At 38.9% G+C, this 19,044-nt stretch overlaps 1 protein-coding gene across 1 annotated transcript in view; it reads left to right on the top strand.

Annotated features, from left to right (window-relative positions):
* Positions 1-2,309: 2,309 nt before the first annotated feature.
* HACE1 (HECT domain and ankyrin repeat containing E3 ubiquitin protein ligase 1) overlaps positions 2,310-19,044 on the top strand; it is a 122,200-nt gene continuing 105,465 nt past the window's right edge. Inside the window, 4 exon segments of the mRNA XM_030316034.1 lie at positions 2,310-2,595; positions 10,044-10,098; positions 11,301-11,390; positions 12,648-12,752. Coding sequence (XP_030171894.1) covers positions 2,520-2,595; positions 10,044-10,098; positions 11,301-11,390; positions 12,648-12,752 — 326 coding nt within the window. The 5' untranslated portion in view covers positions 2,310-2,519.

Genomic DNA, 19,044 nt, shown 5'->3' with positions numbered 1-19,044 from the left:
GTATTGTGTGTTTAAAAATTTTTTTTTTTAATGTTCATTTTTGAGAGGGAGAGAGACAGAGCATGAGCAGGGGAGGGACAGAGAAAGACACACACACACACACACACACACACACACACACACAGAATCCAAAGCAGGTTCCAGGCTCTGAGCTGTCAGCACAGAGCCCGACGCGGGGCTCAAACTCAGGGACCTCGAGATCATGACCTGAACCGAGGTCAGATCCTTAACAGACTGAGCCACCCAGGCACCCCTTATGTGTGTGTGTGTGTGTGTGTGTGTGTGTGTGTGTGTGTGTTTTTAAATGTTTATTCATTTATTTTTGAGAGAGAGAGGGCACAAGCAGGGGAGGGGCAGAGGCAGAGGGAGACACAGAATCTGAAGCAGGCTCCAGGCTCTGAGCTGTCAGCACAAAGCCTGATGCTAGCCAGAACCCACCAACTGTGAGATCATGACCTGAGCCTAAGTCTGTTGCTTAACCGAGTCACCCAGGCACCCCATTTAGTTACATTTAAATACATATTTAAAATTCACTTGTACTAGCCACATTTCATGTACTCAGTACCTCCACTTGGTCAGTGACTACTATTTTAGACAGTGCAGATTATAGAACATTTCTATCATTGTAGAAAGTTGTATTGGAAAGGAGGTGATAAGCCTATCATAGTACTGTAGTTTCATACAGCTTGGAGCAGAGCTATTTGAGAGACTGCCTCATGTTGCAGAATTTAGACCTGACAATCTATAGCAGCATTCTTCCAGCATCTTCTGCTCCTGTGGTGAATAGTGACCAGCATGGGGAGCAATGCCCACTATGGAGGTTATTGGGGGCTCCTGCCAGTGTACCCAGACTCTGGGCTTGGTGCCCACAGGACATTGGAAGTAATTTAAATGGGAGTAACAGCTTAGGGAGTGATGGTGATAACAGAGACTGAGGTGTTAGCTTCTGTACAATAGTGGTCTTGATCTTCTGAATGGAGTGGGGAGGCCAAGAAAGGCTGAAGCATTTCCAGTGGAAACCAGATTGCAAAGGGTTGGGCATGGACCAGACTGGGCTGTAGCATTTGGTATTCTTTTGAAGCTTTGACCTCCCAATCTTGTTGTTAGACTGGTTTAGGTCTCATCTGAACCAGCTAGTTAGGAGGTCTGCCCTGAGCCTGTTGCACTGTGGCAAAAGTGACCAACAGCTGCAGTTTAGAACTAATTTAGGGGGGCATTGGCAGAGAACACCATGCCGGCCACCATCTGCCCCTGCATATCCTGGACGGGCAGGTGAGACTCTTTCTCTAGCTCAGGCAACATGTAGCATTAACACCTATGTGCCCATTCATTGCAGGGACAGCTTTGCTTCTTGAGGAAGGAGAAACTGAGAAAGTCCAAGCTCTTTGCTTCTTTATTACTCAAGCGTCCGAGAAAAGAAAATTCGTCCCTTAACTTTTTCATTGTCAGTGGTGTTAGCCAGGCTCGTATTTACCTGGATTGCATTCTTCCATGTTTCAGCTGCTCAAATTTCTGTTTTTACCTTGGCTTGTGCTCAACTTCAGTGCAGAGCTGACAAAAATGATTCCCCCCCCCCCCCACTGATTTCCTTATAATTCATTTCTTCCACACTTTGTTGGTATTGTCAAATTTTTTGCAAGTCATAAAGTCAAAGTCTGGATTCCCCACTGGTATCTATTGTCACCTTCAACTTCAGCAGTGTACTAAAGAAACCAAAGTTTTCTTTCGGGATGTCATCATCTGTATCTTCCTTAAAGTTTCATCGTTGTGTCAGGTGCCGTGGCAAGTACGGGAGTACAAGATGCAAGATAGGTTCGTGATTTGCCCTCACGAAGTTGTCCCAATGGGGACACAAATAGTTGAGAGAAAATGCTTTGCATTTGTTTGACTTCGGTCTTCTTTAAATTTGACATGTGAACATACACTATTTCAACAGTTCATGTATCTGGAAAACAAATGTACCCAAACTAGGAGGAAGGCGAGGAAGGATTTAAGAACCGCGCAGAACCCCAATCTGCCATATAGGGGAGCGACAGAATTGAAAGAAGCTGCTCCTGTACAACTCTGGAGGGCAAGAGAGGGCGTGGGGCCACCCAGCAAGTCTCTCCAGGAACTTGGCGGTAAGCCGGGTGTTGGCCAGGCTTCCCGCACTCACCACTCTACCCCAGCGTCGGCGTGGCCTCGGCGCAGAGCCACGGGCGCGCCCAGCGTGGCTCCGCCTCAGGCGCGCGGGTCGGCCGGCTCGGAACTACAGTTCCCAGAAGGCCGTGCGAATCCGGGAGGGAAGCGGCGGCGGTGGCAGGAAGGGCGCGATCGGCGGCCGCGGCTGCCCCGTCAGTGATCGGTCAGGCAGTCTCCGGTCCCGGGACGGGGGACGCGGCCCCGAGCGGCCCGTGCAGCCCCGGGCGTGAGCCGGGGCGAGCCGGTGGCTCTTCCGCCGAACGGGCCGGGGCGGGATGTAGGGCGCTGGGCGCGGAGGCCGCCGGCGCGGCGGGGTGTGCGCGGAGGGCGCGCCGAGGATGGAGAGAGCGATGGAGCAGCTCAACCGCCTGACGCGTTCGCTGCGCCGCGCGCGCACCGTCGAGCTGCCCGACGGTGAGCGGGCAAGGGGGCTCGCCGTGTCGGGGCGGCCGTAGGGGGGCGGAGGGCGGGGCTGGGGCGCGGCTAGGTCGGGTGAAGAAACTGACCCGAAGCCGAGAAAACGCCCACAGTTACTTTCCTTAGCTGGGAGGGGCCAGGCTGGAACCCGCGGCCGCCCCTCGCCCGCGGCTCCCGCCCTGGCAGATGGGAGTTTGCGGGAGGTCTGGGCTTGGCGGGGCCCTGGTGCTGGAAGAAGCACGACCGAAGTCTCTCCCGACTGTCGATTTAAGGTTTTAGCAAAGGGGCAGAAATTTCAGTCTGATGGCGGAGACCCGGATCCAGAAAACATTACAGTTGTGGGGCATTTTACAGTCGCTGCTAGTTGGGGGTAGAGAGATGCATCAAAACAGTATTATTTGCTTTAAGTTGCAGAGCGGGAATTAAGTAGCCTTTCTTTTCTTTTCGGAAATGTAGAGCACTGTTGTATTTTGATGGTAAACAGATAAAAGGGTGTCAGATACCACACTTGTACTCTTAAAGTTCTGTTTGTGTATGTAGGTATGTATATGTGTATACTTTAAAAATACGCGTGCCTGCCTGCCTTCTTCATTTATTCATCAGATTTAAGAGTGAGGCGAGGACCTTCCCCAGAAAGGAATAAGGCATGACCTTTGTAGTTCCGGGATTTTAGTTCGTTGTGCCAGGGTTTCAGAATGGGTAAAGCACTAGCAATAAAGGAGGTGAGAAAACTGTTGTTCGCAGCCTCATGAATTCCCACCGTTTAGTGGCAGCAGGAGATGGCAGTGCTGCATCTAATAGGCTTTCGGTTCTGTATGCCCCAGCGAGAGAAGGGTTAGGAGGTTATGGCTGGTAATTTTTTTTAATGCGTTGTATTAGTGTGTCTTTCATTTTTCTTTTTTCTTTTTTTTTTTAAGATAGAATTCCTTTTCTTGTTTTTTTTAACATTTTTTTAAATGTTTTATTTTATTTTATTTTATTTTATTTTCGAGAGAGACAGAGCGTAAGCAGGGGAGGGCAGAGAGAGAGAGAAAGATACAGAATCAGAAGCAGGCTCCAGACACCGAGTGTGTCTGCACAGAGCCAGATATGGGGCTCGAACCCACGAACCGTGAGATCATGACCTGAGCCCAAGTCGGACGCTTAACCAACTGAGCCACCTAGGTGCCCCGTGTCTTTCATTTTTCAAAACTTTTTTTGGATTGCTGCCGGAGAGGTGACTTGTAGGTTATGGAAGGGGACCTTGGGAGAGAGTCATCAAACAAATAAATGTGGCACTGAGGACTTTAGGGGTAATTTTCACGAAAAATTCCCCCCCCCCCAGTCTCTATTTAGGATTAAGAATAGGGATGATTTGTGTGACTTTCTGAAAAATGATTTTCTATTTGATATTCTGCTAGTATGAAGTAGTTGACTGAAAATAATGAATGATGTCAGTAACTAGACTTCTAGCTTGAACTTCTACATTCTGTGTTTTCTTTCCAGCTTCTACTTTGAGTCCATTTCTTAGGTGCTGTCCTCACTCATTTTCCACAAATTATGGGCGTAGGCTGATGAAGAACACAGCACGTACAGTTGAATTAACCAGGCACTTATGTTGCTTAGTTTAAATTCCACTATATTTTACACAAATATGATTTAGAAGACTTTGATAATGTATCCTGCTCTGAAAAGTAATGTATTTTCATTATAGAAAATTTCAAGAAGAATAATTTAAAAAATCTGTTATTCTGCCATTTAGTAATAAAGTGTTAGTATTTTATTTCCTTAGTGTTTTTTTCTCTTTATCAAATTAAGTACCTACTGCATATAGTCTTTTGCTTTTAGAAAATATCACATTTTTTATGTCTTTAAATATGCCTAATGACTTTGCAGCATTTCATAGGATACATGTAACAAATATTGACTCTCATTTTTGTTTTGATAATAGATTTTATGAGGAGCAACTTTGTAGTTTTAAAGTCTTAGCCTTCCTCTAAATATTTCCTTAGGATTAATAAGTGTGAGAAAAATTATAGACCTAATTACATCGACATTTTTAAAGCTCTGAGTTATCACCCTCCCATAGAAAATTTCACCAATGGTCTAGGGTCCTTGGAAACTAGAGTAGTAAGTAAAACTAAAACATTCTCTCATGTTGCTAGGCAAAAGTGGCATCTTGCTTACATTTGTTTCTGTTTCATTGTAATAATTTGTTCATCTTTTTCCTTTAGTTTGTCTTTGTCCCTAAGTTCTGATGTATCTTTTTGAATTTTCTGAGCTTGGCTCTTTCAAGTATGTAATATATGTGTGTGTGCGCACGCGTGTGTGTGTGTGTGTGTGTGTGTGCGCGCGTGTATGCATTGCATTCTGGTTACAAAAATCCAGCTTGTGCTTGCATTTTAAAAGCTGCAGAATTAAGTCCTGAGATCTCTCTAAATTTAGAAAATAATCAGATACTGTACTTATTTTGCCATGTTAGAATTCAGTGATCAGTAAACGTCTAATTGGAACACAATATTAAGGTTGGAAAGTTTTTAATCTCCTTTTACTCTAAAATTAACTTTGTTGCATAGGATTAAACTGCGTATTTGATTTACTGAATCTGGATTCTGGTAGAACACATTTATGTTTCCTTGGGATGATGAAAACCTGAGTATCACCACTAAGTAATACCACTAAGTAATGGAGTGCAGGTTGTTCAATCATCCTGGTCAGGGCTAACATTGGAATATTCTTGTGAGAGAGGAAGTGTAGAGAAAGAAATTACTTTAGGGATGTGGATTCTCAGTGGACGTTAAAAAATTGGTTTATATTGTTTGTTTATGTGGAAAAAATAGTCCTAAACTACTGAATTTACAGTGAGTTTGTTTAGTAAAATAATAGAACTTGAACCCATATTAGCATATATTTGAATGATGATTAGGGTGATTATCAGTTTTTATTTTGTATTTTTTAAAATATTTTTTAATGTTTATTTTTGAGAGAGAGAGAGAGAGACAGAATGTGAGCGGGGAGGGGCAGAGAGAGGGGGAGACACAGACTCTGAAGCAGGCTCCAGGCTCTGAGCTGTCAGCACAGAGCCTGACATGGGGCTGGAACACACGAACCATGAGATCATGACCTGAGCTGAAGTCTGGCTCTTTTTAGTATCTGTGCTGCTGAAGAGAGCCCTGAAGTCTGGCTGTTAACCAACTGAGCCACCCAGGCGCCCTGTGATTATCACTTTTTAAAAAATCACTCCCATTTGATGGTTTTATAGAGAAATTGTAAATAATATAATGAACCTGAGCTCCCTGTTCTTAAAGGATTTCCTTTTAGTTGTAGAGTTCTGGAGCTTTATCAATTGATCAAAATGGTCACCATATCTGATAAACTGAGATTAAACTCTTCTTATCACTCTGAAAACTTTAATTATGTGCCTAATTCTTAACGTGTCTTCATGAGTGTGGAGAAGGAAGCATGTGACAACAAATTTTGTTCTTTCCTTTTTTTGTAATGTTTACTTATTTATTTTTGAGAGAGTGAGTGAGCTGTGGAGAGAGAGGGAGTGAGAGAATCCCGAGCAGGCTCAATCCCATGACCTTGACATCAGGACCTGAGCCGATATCAAGAGTCAGATGCTCAACTGATTGAGCCATCCAGGCACCCCTGTTCTGTTCTTTCATAGTATACTATTTCCTGGATAGTCTCCTTCTAGCATCATAGTTGTGGTTATATTTATTTCCTCATACTTTTAGTGTATGTGAACTGAATTTTTATAAGGTTATATGTGACTTAAAAAGTAAGATCTGCATCTGAATTTTACCTAAATAAATACCCTTTAAATAAAACCCATGTGAACCTTATGATGCTCATTCATGGTCACTTGAAATTATGTACTAATTTGACTTAAAAATTTAAATTCAAAATAAGGGTATTTCCTTTTTGTGACTTTCTTTATTATGGAGGGACTTAATGAAATTGTCATCGTTTGGAAGTTCAGATGTTTATTAGGGCGTGTATCATACGAGAGAGAAAGAATGTTGCCATGTCAAGGGAGGCTTAGTGCAGTGTTTTCAGCTCCAGGTGGTGACTCACTGATAGTTAATGAGAATAATTTATTGCAGTCAGCATTAACAAAAAAATTGAAATAGAAGAGAATAGAGTGTATTGTGCATAAAAGAATAAGTATGTAGGCCTTTTGTTTACTGTATGTAGTATACTGGGTACACTGTAAGGTTTTTACTGTATGGGCTGTGGACTCAGCCAGCTTTGAGTTTGAACTGAGCCCCTTACTGACACCATCACACAACTTGTTACTTAATGTAGTGCTCAGTTTTCTCATTTGCAAAATGGGGGTAATAATAGTACTTCCTTCATAAGATGGTTGTGACGTTAAAAGAGATGATGTATATAAAGTGTTTAGAACAGTGCCTTTAAGATTGGGTTTTAGGGGCTCCTCCTGGGTGGCTCAGTTGGTTGAGTTTCGACTTTGACTCAGGTCATGATCTCAGGGTTTGTGAGATCGAGCCCTGTGTTGGGCTCTGTGCTGACAGCTGGGATCCTGGAGCCTACTTTGGATTCTGTGTCTCTGTCTCTGTCCCTCCCCCCGCTTGCACTCTGTCTTTCTCTCAAAAATAATAAACATTAAGGGGTGCCTGGGTGGCTTAGTCAGTTATTTGACTTTGGCTCAGGTCATGATCTTACAGTCTGTGACTTAGAGTTCTGCGTTGGGCTCTGTGCTGATCAGCCTGGAGCCTGGTTCAGACTCTGTGTCTCCCTCTCTTTCTGCCCCTCCCCAACTCGCTTGCTCGCTCTCTCTCAAAAATGAATAAACATTAAAAACAATTTAAAAATATTTAAAAAAATTAAAACCCAAAAGATTATGGTTTAAAACATGTGGGCTGTTACGATTAGGATTTTTTGTTATTATTTTTTTGTAGTGAAAATGTTGCATCTGTATGCTGAATTTGTGAATAGTCCTGACTAGAACTAAATTGCTTTTCATGGATATACTTACAAATAGTGAAATAATGAGCAAAGATGTGAAGAAATGGTGATAACTTTTTTCCTTCTCAGTTATATATTTCTTCAGTATATATTTCTAAATACGTAAACTGCTTTTTTCAAACATAATCACAATATTATTGTTAGAGCCAACACAGTTGGCAATAATTTCTGTTATCATCAAATACCCAGTCCATATTGAGTTTTCTTCTCTCAGAAACATTCTCTTACAGTTGGTTTGTTTGGATCAGTATCCAAAGTCCACATATTACATTTGGCTGATCATCTCTTAAGACTCTTTTAATGATAACAGTTACCCCCCCCCCTTTTTTTACACCTTCTTATTTCTAAGTAATTTTAGACTTAGAGAAAAAAATGCATAAATAGCACAGAATTTCCATGCACCCTTCAGTCAGTGTCCCATAATGTTCATATCTTCTACAGCCATAGTATTGTTGTCAAAACTAAGGAATTAACATTGGTGTAATGCTGTTGACTATGTTACAGACTTTATTAGAATTTGACAAGCGTTCTCAACAATGTCCTTTTTCTATTTTAGCATCCAGTTGGTGATACCATATTGCATTTAGTTGTCCATGTTTCCTTAGCTTTCCCAAACTGTAATAGTTCTTCAAGCTTCTCTTGAATTTAATGGCCTTGAGACATTTTTTAATGCTTATTTATTTATTTTGAGAGAGGGAGAGAGAGACAGAGTGCGTGCATACGTGCACATCCATACGTGCACATCCATGTGTGTGATGGAGGGACAGGGAGAGAGGGAGAGACAGAATCCCAAGAAGGCTCAGTGCTGTAAGCGCAGAGCCCAACAAGGGGCTAGATCCCATGAACTGTGAGATCATGACCTGAGCCAAAATCCAGAATCAGACATTTAACTTCCTGAGCCACCCAGGCACCCTGGGCCTTGAGACTTTTTAAGAAGACTGCTTGGATGTTATGTGGAATTCCCCTTAATATGGGTTTGTCTGATATTTTTTTCATTATGTGCTTTTTATAAAAAAACGTGGGTTATATATCAGAGGCTACATGATACTACATGATACTGATATGTGTTATATCTGGTGATGCTACCCTTTATCAGTTGATCAAGGTGATTATCAGCTGGGTTCTCCACTGTAAATTTACTATTTTCCTTTGTAATTAGTCAATATTTTGGGAAGATACTTTGATACTCTGCAAATACCCTTTTCTTCCTGAAACTTAACTCATTAATTTAGTATCAGCATTAATGTTTTAAGGGCTAAATGGTCATTGTCAGAGTTACTTCTCTGTAAATAACTCATAAAAAAACATAAATGCATTGAATTGAGAAACGACCACTAGTAATATGTAAAAATAAATCCAAACATTGCTGAAACTTATGTAAGTATAATCTATCATAGATATTGTTGACATTTAACCTTTTCTTTTGGATCACACTTCTGTGAACTTACTCTATACAAGATATAAATGAAAATGTGAATGGTGTAAAGTAATAGGGAAAATTAAGACTTAAATTTCATAAAATAGGGGCGCCTGGGTGGCTTAGTCGGTTGGGCGTCCGACTTCGGCTCAGGTCATGATCTCACTGTCTGTGAGTTTGAGCCCCGTGTTGGGCTCTGTGCTGACAGCTCAGAGCCTGGAGTCTGCTTCAGATTCTGTGTCTCCCTCTCTCTCTGCCCCTCCCCTGCTCAAGCTCTGTCTCTGTCTCTCTCAAAAATAAATAAACATTAAAAAATTTTTTTTTAATAACAAAAATTCAATTTCGTAAAATATAGTTTCATAAAAGCTTCTAAAATACTTTCTTTCGTTTTAATGTTGGCAAGAAGCAAGTACTATGTATATTTAATGTTTTAAAATTATTTTAGCATATATATCTATAATGCCCATATATACTTAAAATTTCCCCAAACTACATGTAAGTTTGATAAAACATGAAGTTGATAAACACATCTTTGGAAGTAAAAGAAATTTTTTTTGTAAAGCTACAGAAACTAATATGTATCTCATTTTCCCCATCACATCCAGAAGCTAATAAGCACTTTGGTGATGATTTAAAGGGACTGAACATTATGATAAAAAGTTCTGCATTGCTGCAAATTTTGCAATACCTCTGGTATTGTGCACTTTTTAAAATTTAAGTTTATTTATTTATTTTGAAAGAAAGTGAGAGAGCCAGGGAGGAGCAGAGAGAGAGGGAGAGAGCATCCCAGGCAGTCTCCGTGATGTCAGCACAGAGCCCACCTCTGGGCTGGAACTCATGAACTGTGAGATCACTACCTGAGCTGAAACCAGGAGTCAGATGCTCAACTTCAACCAACTGAGCCACCCAGGCACCCCTCTGTACTATCTTTAACCTTCTTCCACCTCTTGTTACTTTTTATATGAAATTAGAAAAACTCTAAAGTAGTCTTAAGTATCTTTGGAAGAAAATAGATAAATTAATTCTGTTTTTTGTTTTGTTTTTGTTTTTTACTCAGATAATGAAACTGCTGTTTATACATTAATGCCAATGGTTATGGCTGATCAACACAGGTGAGTGCCTATTTAAGTTTTTTTTTTTAACTTTTATTTATTTTTGAGAGAGAGAGAGAGAGAGACAGAGCACAAGCAGGGGAGGGACAGAGAGAGAGGGAGACACAGAATCCGAAGCAGGCTCCAGACTCTGAGCTATCAGCACAGAGCCTGATGTGGGGCTCAAACTCAAGAACCACGAGATCATGACCTGAGCTGAAGTCGGACGCTCAACTGACTGAGCCACCCGGGCACTCCATGCCTATTTCACATGTATACTTTTTGTTTAAATGAGTAAGGGAAGTATATAAATTTACCTAAATGTTGTGTACACTTACATGCACACACACAAACCTACACACACGGTTTGGACATAGATGTTGTCCTGGGGCATGTTGTTTAACCTCTGTTATAATTTACTGTCTGTGAAATAAAAACCAAAATTTTCCAAGATCCGTATCACCTGTAAAATTCTATGGTAAGAGATTTTCTGAATGAATTGTCAGCTATTAAGTCAGGTATTTGGTTGGTCACTGACAGAAAAACACTGTGATGGGTTCAGTTAGAAGTCACTACTGATCTTTATAGCAAAAGGTTAGGGCTGATGGACAACTTACTTCCCTAATGTTCTACTTTGATGTTCTTTTTATTTGGTGCATATGAGACACAGTTATCTGACTAGATGTTGAGATGTTTACACTTGTAGCAGACATTTCTGCTGTGGTTAGCCATTGGATAGTTTGGTGTAATAAGAAAGTGACGAGGGAACTGTTTTGCAGTAGTTTACAATGTAAATAATTTTTTTGCTTTAAACTTCCTGTCTTATGCAACTAAAACATATTTTAATCTGATTTTTCTTATTTGGCTATGATTAATACAGATAAGCCATACTTTTTGCAAGGGGATTAGCCAGCCCAAGAGTCTTTCTTAAGAATCTAGGGAGAACTGAAGCCAGTTTAGGTTTCCTCAGAGCAGATGATATAGATCAGCAGATGAAGAAACCTTCAACACCAGTTTATAGGTCAGTGCAGTTGGTTTTTGGATAAAATGTTGCTGGCTACCATGCTATGCTTAGAGAATAGTGCTTTGTTTCTTGGTTGTTGTAGGACAGAGCTTTTTGGATAATTGTTAAGAGTAACTGAAGAGCTATTAACTTGAGTTACTATGTTTTTACAAGCACGTTTTTTAACATATTGACTCTTACTAATTTTCTTTTGGTGTAGGTCTGTTTCTGAGCTACTATCAAATTCGAGGTTTGATGTCAATTATGCATTTGGACGTGTGAAAAGAAGCTTGCTTCACATTGCAGCAAAGTAAGAAAAAAGATATTGTGGATTAAAGTCTGATCTAGAGTAATGATCAGTAAGCTCTGGATCATTGTTATCCTACAGTAGTTTTGGGGAAAGATGAGAATAGGCTGCTGAATGGTTCTTTATTCTGTTTAGAGCATAGTATGCTATGTTTGTATTCTTTCTCTAGATAACCTTGAGATCAGACTCAAGTCTCACATCTACTGTCTTAGCTTGTTTTAGATCAGATCAGTAGGTTGCCTTTCCTGGATGTATTTAAGAGGGTACATTCACTTATTTATAGCAGCACTATCAACAATAGCCAAACTATGAAGAGACCCCAAATGTCCATCGACTCTTGAATGGATAAAGAAGGTGTGTTATATATACACAATGGAATATTACTCAGTCATCAAAAATAATGAAATCTTGCCATTTGCAGCAACGTGGCTGGAGCTAGAGTGTATTATGCTATGCCAGATAAGTCAGTCAGAGACAGACAAATACCACATGATTTCACTCATAAATGGAATTTAAGAAACAAAACAGATGAACATATGGAAGGGGAAAAAAGAGAGAGAGGGAAACAGATCATAAGAGTCTTAATGATGGAGAACAAACTGTGGGACATGGAGATCAGTGGGAGAAGAGCTAGATGGGTGATGGGTATTAAGGAGGACACTTCCATTATGATGAGCACTGGGTGTTATATGTAAGTGATGAATCAATGAGTTCTATTCGTGAAACCATATTGCACTGTTAACTAGAATTTAAATAAAAATTTGAAAAGGAAAACAAAGGTTATTTTCACTGTAATCTTTTTCTTATCCTACCAGTATGAAATTTTATATGTTAACTGCTCACAGAGCCATTGGCTTTATATTTTTTACTTAGGTCTGAGAATGATTTTTACCCATAGTCTTCAAGTATGTAATCAATCACTCAATTAGTTGACATCTAACTTCCTTTCAAGAGTTAGGTAAATGTGTTAAAATTAATTTTTCATTATAAATTTGGCTTCTGGAAGTACTATGTGGTTTTTTTTGTGTGTATTAATACTTTATTTTGATTTATTTGAATATCTTCGTAGCTTTCATAGTAGAATGTACCATCTTGAAAGTAGAGGATATTTACTATTTGTGACGGAAGTTAAATCAAATTGTAAGTTAATAATGGACCTCAAAAATAATGTGTTTACTAGAGCTTTTTGTTTTTTAATTAAGTTATGTCAACTGTGGCTATTCATTGAATGTATCTGAACTGTTTTTAATACTGTTTTAGTTGTGGATCGGTGGAATGCTTGGTTCTGCTCTTAAAGAAAGGAGCGAATCCTAACTATCAAGATATTTCAGGCTGTACGCCCCTTCATTTGGCAGCTCGAAATGGGTAAATATTTTGTTTCCTTGAGGAGCTTAAGTTCCATTATCAGTTATGTCTAACAGTATTCAAGGCACTCTTGATGATTTTGTCTTTTGACCATTATTTGCCTTGGAAAGTGGGTTGTGGGTCTTATATTCAATTTTTAAAGAACTATCGTATTTAATAATTTATTACATTGTTTACTAATATTTTTTCTTGAAAATATTCTTGTTGAGGTTCATTTTTACTTGTATTATAATGACATTTTATTTTCTGAAAAGCAGAGTTGTCACCTCTTTGTTTTGGTATCCCTTTTCCTGATAATTTTTTCCTGTGTCTAATTTCATACCTTATTTTCCAAATTACTTGTTTAGTTAGTTTTATTAATGAAATTAAAGATAGAGTAAATATATTGTACCTAGCTTATTTATAATTTTTTGAGAATGGGCTGTCCTATAGTCAGCTTTCTAAGTGAGGCTAGCTAACTCATTTCAGTGCCAAAAGTTGTGTTTTCTTTTAATTATGACAAAAAGCTTTCTGAATAAATAATGTGTTTACTAGCCTTCCTTTTGAATTTTTTATTAAATAAATTTATTCCCATTATAAAACTGGTATTTCCAAAATGTAAATATATTTTTGCCTTTTTTGGATAACTTTGGTCATCATTATGAACATCTTTATGTTATTATGTGCTATTTTAAACCATACTATACTTTTTATGGTTTTCGTTTTCCTTTTTTTGTTGTTGAAAATTTCAGATGTCACATCTTTGTGTCTGCCTCTACCACTGTTTTTTACTCCTTAAAATTCTCTTGGACTGCAAAACCATATCAAATGGCTGAAATTATGTTTAAAATGAAAAAAAGTAGTTTTGACTCAGGACTTGAGGAATTTACATTTATAAACATGTTTCAAACGCTATAAAGTTTATTCCCATGTGTCTCTTTGATTACTCTTGAAAATATTTTTGTTTCCTCTTTTGATCTGGGATTCTAGGTAGTTGAGGTAGCTGCCTAACTGAGATAGATATGGGGCTAAAATTGTACACTGCATCATTCTGAGACTAAATTTTTGCATATAAAGGATTAAAGTGGAACCAAAAATACAAAAATCATAGTGACGTCTAGGTTGGACCAGGGGAAGGCATGGTCCTTTGACACTGACTGTTCTGTTCCAGTTCCTGATTTAGCATGTGAACTAGTTGTCCACTGTTCTGGTAGGTAACAGTGTGCTGATCAAAGAGCTGTTTTTATAATAATTAGCCACATTAGATATGTTTGTAGGGTGTCACACTCAAGGTCATAGATCTTGTTGAATTCATTCCTTGCTGAATTGATGTCAGATCTGGATACATTATCCCAGGTGTTGGTGGGATAGTAACAAAGCTCTTTTAAAAAAATTACACATTAAGGGGTACCTACGTGGCTCAGTCGGCTAAATGTCCATTGACTCTTGATTTCGATTCAGGTCATGATATTGCAGTTTGTGAGATCAAATCCTGCCTAGGACTCTATTCTGACAGAGCAGAGCCTGCTTGGGATTCTCTCTCTTCCTCCCTCTCTGCCCCTCCCCTGCTCTCTTTCTCTCTCTCTCTCTCTCAAAAAAAAAAAAAAATTACAAATAAAAAAATATCTCAGTACTCTATCTCAACAACTGTAAGTGAGAGGACACATCATTACACACTGGGGATAAAATGTCTACTGCCATTGTAGTCAGAGACCTAAGTCATTTAGGAGACCGTTACTTTTTTTTTCCCCTAGCTTTGTTGAGGTATAACTAACAAAATTGTAAGATATTTAAAGTGTACGTGATGATAATTTGGTAGATCTATGCATCGTGAAAGGATTCCTTTCATTTAGTTAGTTAACACATCCATCATTAACACCTCACATATTTATCTTTTTTGCTGGGGGGATGTGTGGAAGCATTTAAGTTGGAGAGCTTTAAGTTTAAAAGACGAAGAAATACAACAGAAATTACTTGATTCACATGGCAAATCCGCGAGGAGAGAAGGAATAAGAAGAGTTTGTAACCCTAACATAACATCTGATTTGGATGCCTTTCTATTTCTGTGAAGATTAATTTTGATATTTAATACTTAACTACTTTCTTTTTTATTACTGGGTACCTTGTACATTTTAGACTTGTTCCGTAAATGTTTGCTGAGTGACTTGAATGCATGTTACTTCCTGTAGCTGCTGCTGTTTTCAAAAATAACTTTTTATTACAATTTCTTCGAGTTCAGATTTGTCTAGACTGAAGCAGAAGTCTGCCTTTTGCTCATACGTCTGTTTTTGGGGTTTAGTTTTTTGTTTTGTTCCCTCAGTTATCGTCAGATGAGTAGTATAATTCTCTTGGCCTGCTTTAGCAGTCCTCTCTGTAACCAGTGGTGCTGGGTACATTAGTACTGAATTACCCTCCTTTCTAGTAGAAGACCCATTAAGCTTCCACAGACCACTTGCATGATTGGTCTTTGTGTCATTTGGGTTACCATAAGCTTCCTATAATTATTGCAATATTGGGGCTGGAAAATAGTTGCTTCCTGTACAGGAGGATCCAGGGTTGCTCATGATTATATGAGATAATATTAAAAGAGAAGACTTCAAAATTGTTGGGAATTCTTAGGTTGCATGTTGCTCAGATTTGAAATACGATTTTTTTTCTTTATTTTTTTGGGCTGTGTTGTGAGCTCATAAAGGGCAGAGTCTGTGTGTTAATTAATATTTTAGCTCTAATTCTTGGCAAAATTGGTGCTCATTTAGTGGGTTGTTTTGACTTACTGAGATTCTGGAAAGTAGCAATAATGATTGTTAAGTAAGAAAACATAATTTCTCTCATATTTCTCTTTTGCAATTCATTTTTGAAGGGGAACATTATGGATTGCTGTTTTTCTTCATCAACACCCCCCGCCCCCCCCAACACCTCCTTGGGACTGTTTCCCTGGCCCATTCCCATGGAAGTGTTTATTTTGTCAGTAGGCCAGTGGTCCAAGACAGCTTGAAGATGTTTTAGAAATCCAGCAATATGGGTATAGACAGTCAGACACACAGACACACACACACACTTTAAACAATGTATTCATAAAAACATTTTTTTAACGTTTATTTATTTTTGAGAGAGAGACACAGAGTATGAGCGGGGGAGGGACAGAGAGAGAGAGGGAGATACAGAATCCAAAACAGGCTCCAGGCTCTAAGCTCTCAGCACAGAGCCCGATGCGGGGATTGAACTTGGGAACCATGAGATCATGACCTGAGCCAATGTCGGATGCTTCACTGACTGAGCCACCCAGGCGCACCAACAACGTATTCATTTTAATAAGACTATCTGGTCTGTTGTCTTAGGATTAAGGAGGATTTATTTCCTAAGATTTTCATAACAATGTGTTAGATAAAGGAACTTTGTAAATGTTTGAACTTATAAGTTTACTCAGAACTTTCTTTCTTTTCTTTGATTATAATGCTGATTTTAAATGACATTTAACTTCATTTCAGATACAGAAACCAAAGCAAGAAAAGTAATTTGTTCTCTGTTAAAAAATATTTATTCAGTTAATAAAAAGCTTAGCTGTTAACTTATAAATAAGATTGAATAATTAATCAATTAATCAAGTTTTATTGCAGTTCATCGAGAGCACCTAGCTGTGATTTTATTGAGTTTATTTAAGAAATATACAGTCTAAGTCATGAAGAAATTTATGATGGAATTGAGTAAATAATAATATATACACATACATACTCTATATTATATACTTTGTATATATCATATACAGCATTATATATGTAGTATACTCATGTTAATACTATGTATATGTTATATTGCATATGACATATAGTACATAATATGCTATTATGTGTACACTGTTACATATTTTTTATATGTATAATTGTTCATTCAACCAGATCATAAACTTCTTCATGCTATGGATTATATCTTATTTCCTTAATTTAGTGCTGAACATTGTCAAGCATATATATATATGTGTGGGTATAAAATGTGTATTATAAATATATTGTGTGTGCATCACTTTTGGTTTCTAAAGCATGAATTTTCATTCTTTTTTTTTTTATTTTTTTTTTTTAAATTTTTTTTTTCAACGTTTATTTATTTTTGGGACAGAGAGAGACAGAGCATGAACAGGGGAGGGGCAGAGAGAGAGGGAGACACAGAATCGGAAACAGGCTCCAGGCTCTGAGCCATCAGCCCAGAGCCTGACGCGGGGCTCGAACTCACAGACCGCGAGATCGTGACCTGGCTGAAGTCGGACGCTTAACCGACTGCGCCACCCAGGCACCCCTTCATTCTTTAGTGAAGTGGAAATGGAGATTGAATAGTCACTGGGAATGGATCAGGCTAAGAGTAAACATTGTGAGCAAAATGAAATCAATAGGCAGTTTGTAAGAGGACAGAGGACTTAAACAGATATTTCTACATAGATCTACAAATGGCTAATAAGAACATTAAAAGATGCTCAATATCACTAATTATTAGGGAAATGCAAATCAGAACTACAGTGAGATGCCAACTCAAACTCAGTATGGCTATCAAAAAAAAAAAAAAGCAGAAAATAACAAGTGTGAACAAGGATGTGGAGAAAAGGAACCCTTATGCATTGTTGGTGGGATTGTAAAATGGTACAAATGTAGGGGCACCTGTGTGGCTCAGTCAGTTAAGCGTCTGACTCTTGGTATCAGCTCAGGTCATGATCTCATGGTTCATGAGTTTAAGCCCTGCATCAGGCTCTGCACTGACAGTGCAGAACCTGCTTGGGATTCTTTTTTCTCCCTCTCTCTCTGCTCCTCCCTGCTTGCTCTTTGTCTCTCAAAATAAATAAGTAAACTTCAAAAAAATGAAAAAAAAAATCTTTGAAGCACCTGGGTGGCTCAGTTGAGCATCCGACTCTTGGTTTTGGCTCAGGTCATGATCTCATGGTTTGTGAGATTGAGCCCCATGTGGGGCTCTGTGCTGACAGTGCAGAGCCTCCTTGGGATTCTCTCTGTGCTGTCTCTCTGCCATTTCTCTCTCTTTCTCTCTCTCAAAATAAATAAACATTAAAAAAAAATGGTATAGATGGCCTGAAAAACAATTCGGTGGGTGCTCAAAAAAAAAAAAAAAAAAATAGAATTACCATGTGATCCAAAAATCCCACTTCTCAGTATATATCCAATAAAATTGAAAGGAGCGTCTTGAAGAAGTATTTGTACATCCATGTTCATAGCAGCATTAGCTAAAATGAAAGCAATCGAAGTATCCATTGATGGATGAATAGATGAGCAAAATATGGCAGATATGTACAATGGAATATCATTCAGCCTTAAGGAAGGAAATTCTGACTTATGCTACAACATGGATGAACCTTCAGGGCATTATGCTAAGTGAAATAAGCCAATCACAAAAGGACAAACACTGTCTGATTCCAGTTTTATGAGGTACTTGGATAAATTGTAGAGACATAAAGTAGAATAGTGGTTGCCAGAGGCTAGGGGGAGAGGAAATGGAAAGTTACTGTTTAATGGGTATAGAGTTTCAGTTTTGCAAGATGAAAAAAGTTCTGTGCTTGAATGGTGGTCATGGTTGCACAGTAATATCAATGTACTTCATACCCTTGAACTGTAACTTAAAAATGGTTAAGATGACAAATTTTAGGGGCGCCTGGGTGGCGCAGTCGGTTAAGTGTCCGACTTCAGCCAGGTCACGATCTCGCGGTCCGTGAGTTCGAGCCCCGCGTCGGGCTCTGGGCTGATGGCCCGGAGCCTGGAGCCTGTTTCCGATTCTGTGTCTCCCTCTCTCTCTGCCCCTCCCCCGTTCATGCTCTGTCTCTCTCTGTCCCCAAAATAAATAAAAAACGTTGAAAAAAAAAAAGATGACAAATTTTAGGTTCTGTGTATTTTTCCACAGTAAAAATAACAAAAAAAAGAAATGAAATAGGTAGGGGGATGCATAGATATGCACTTCATTAATTTTATAGTTATGTTCTTATAACTCATCTAAGTATTAACTTTTAAATATCTTGTAATCAGGAATGTAGGATACTAGAACATTGACTTTCATTGTCTTATATTTATTTAATTTTTTTAAAACTTTATTTTTGAGAGAGAGAGACAGAGTGTGAGTGGGGGAGGGGCAGAGAGAGTGGGAGACACAGAATCTGAAGCAGGCCCCAGGGTCTGAGCCATCAGCATAGAGCCGGACGTGGCGCTTGAACTCATGAACTGCAAGATCATGACCTGAGCCAAAATCCCGACACTCAACTGACTGAGGCACCCAGGCGCCCCGTCTTATATTTCTTTAAAAAAATTTTTTTTAATGTTTATTTTTG

The sequence above is a fragment of the Lynx canadensis genome, chromosome B2, assembly GCF_007474595.2.
Source record: "Lynx canadensis isolate LIC74 chromosome B2, mLynCan4.pri.v2, whole genome shotgun sequence".
Classification (NCBI taxonomy): Eukaryota; Metazoa; Chordata; class Mammalia; order Carnivora; family Felidae; genus Lynx; species Lynx canadensis.
Note: the sequence above shows the minus strand (reverse complement) of the source record. Positions and strands in the feature narration are given on the sequence as shown.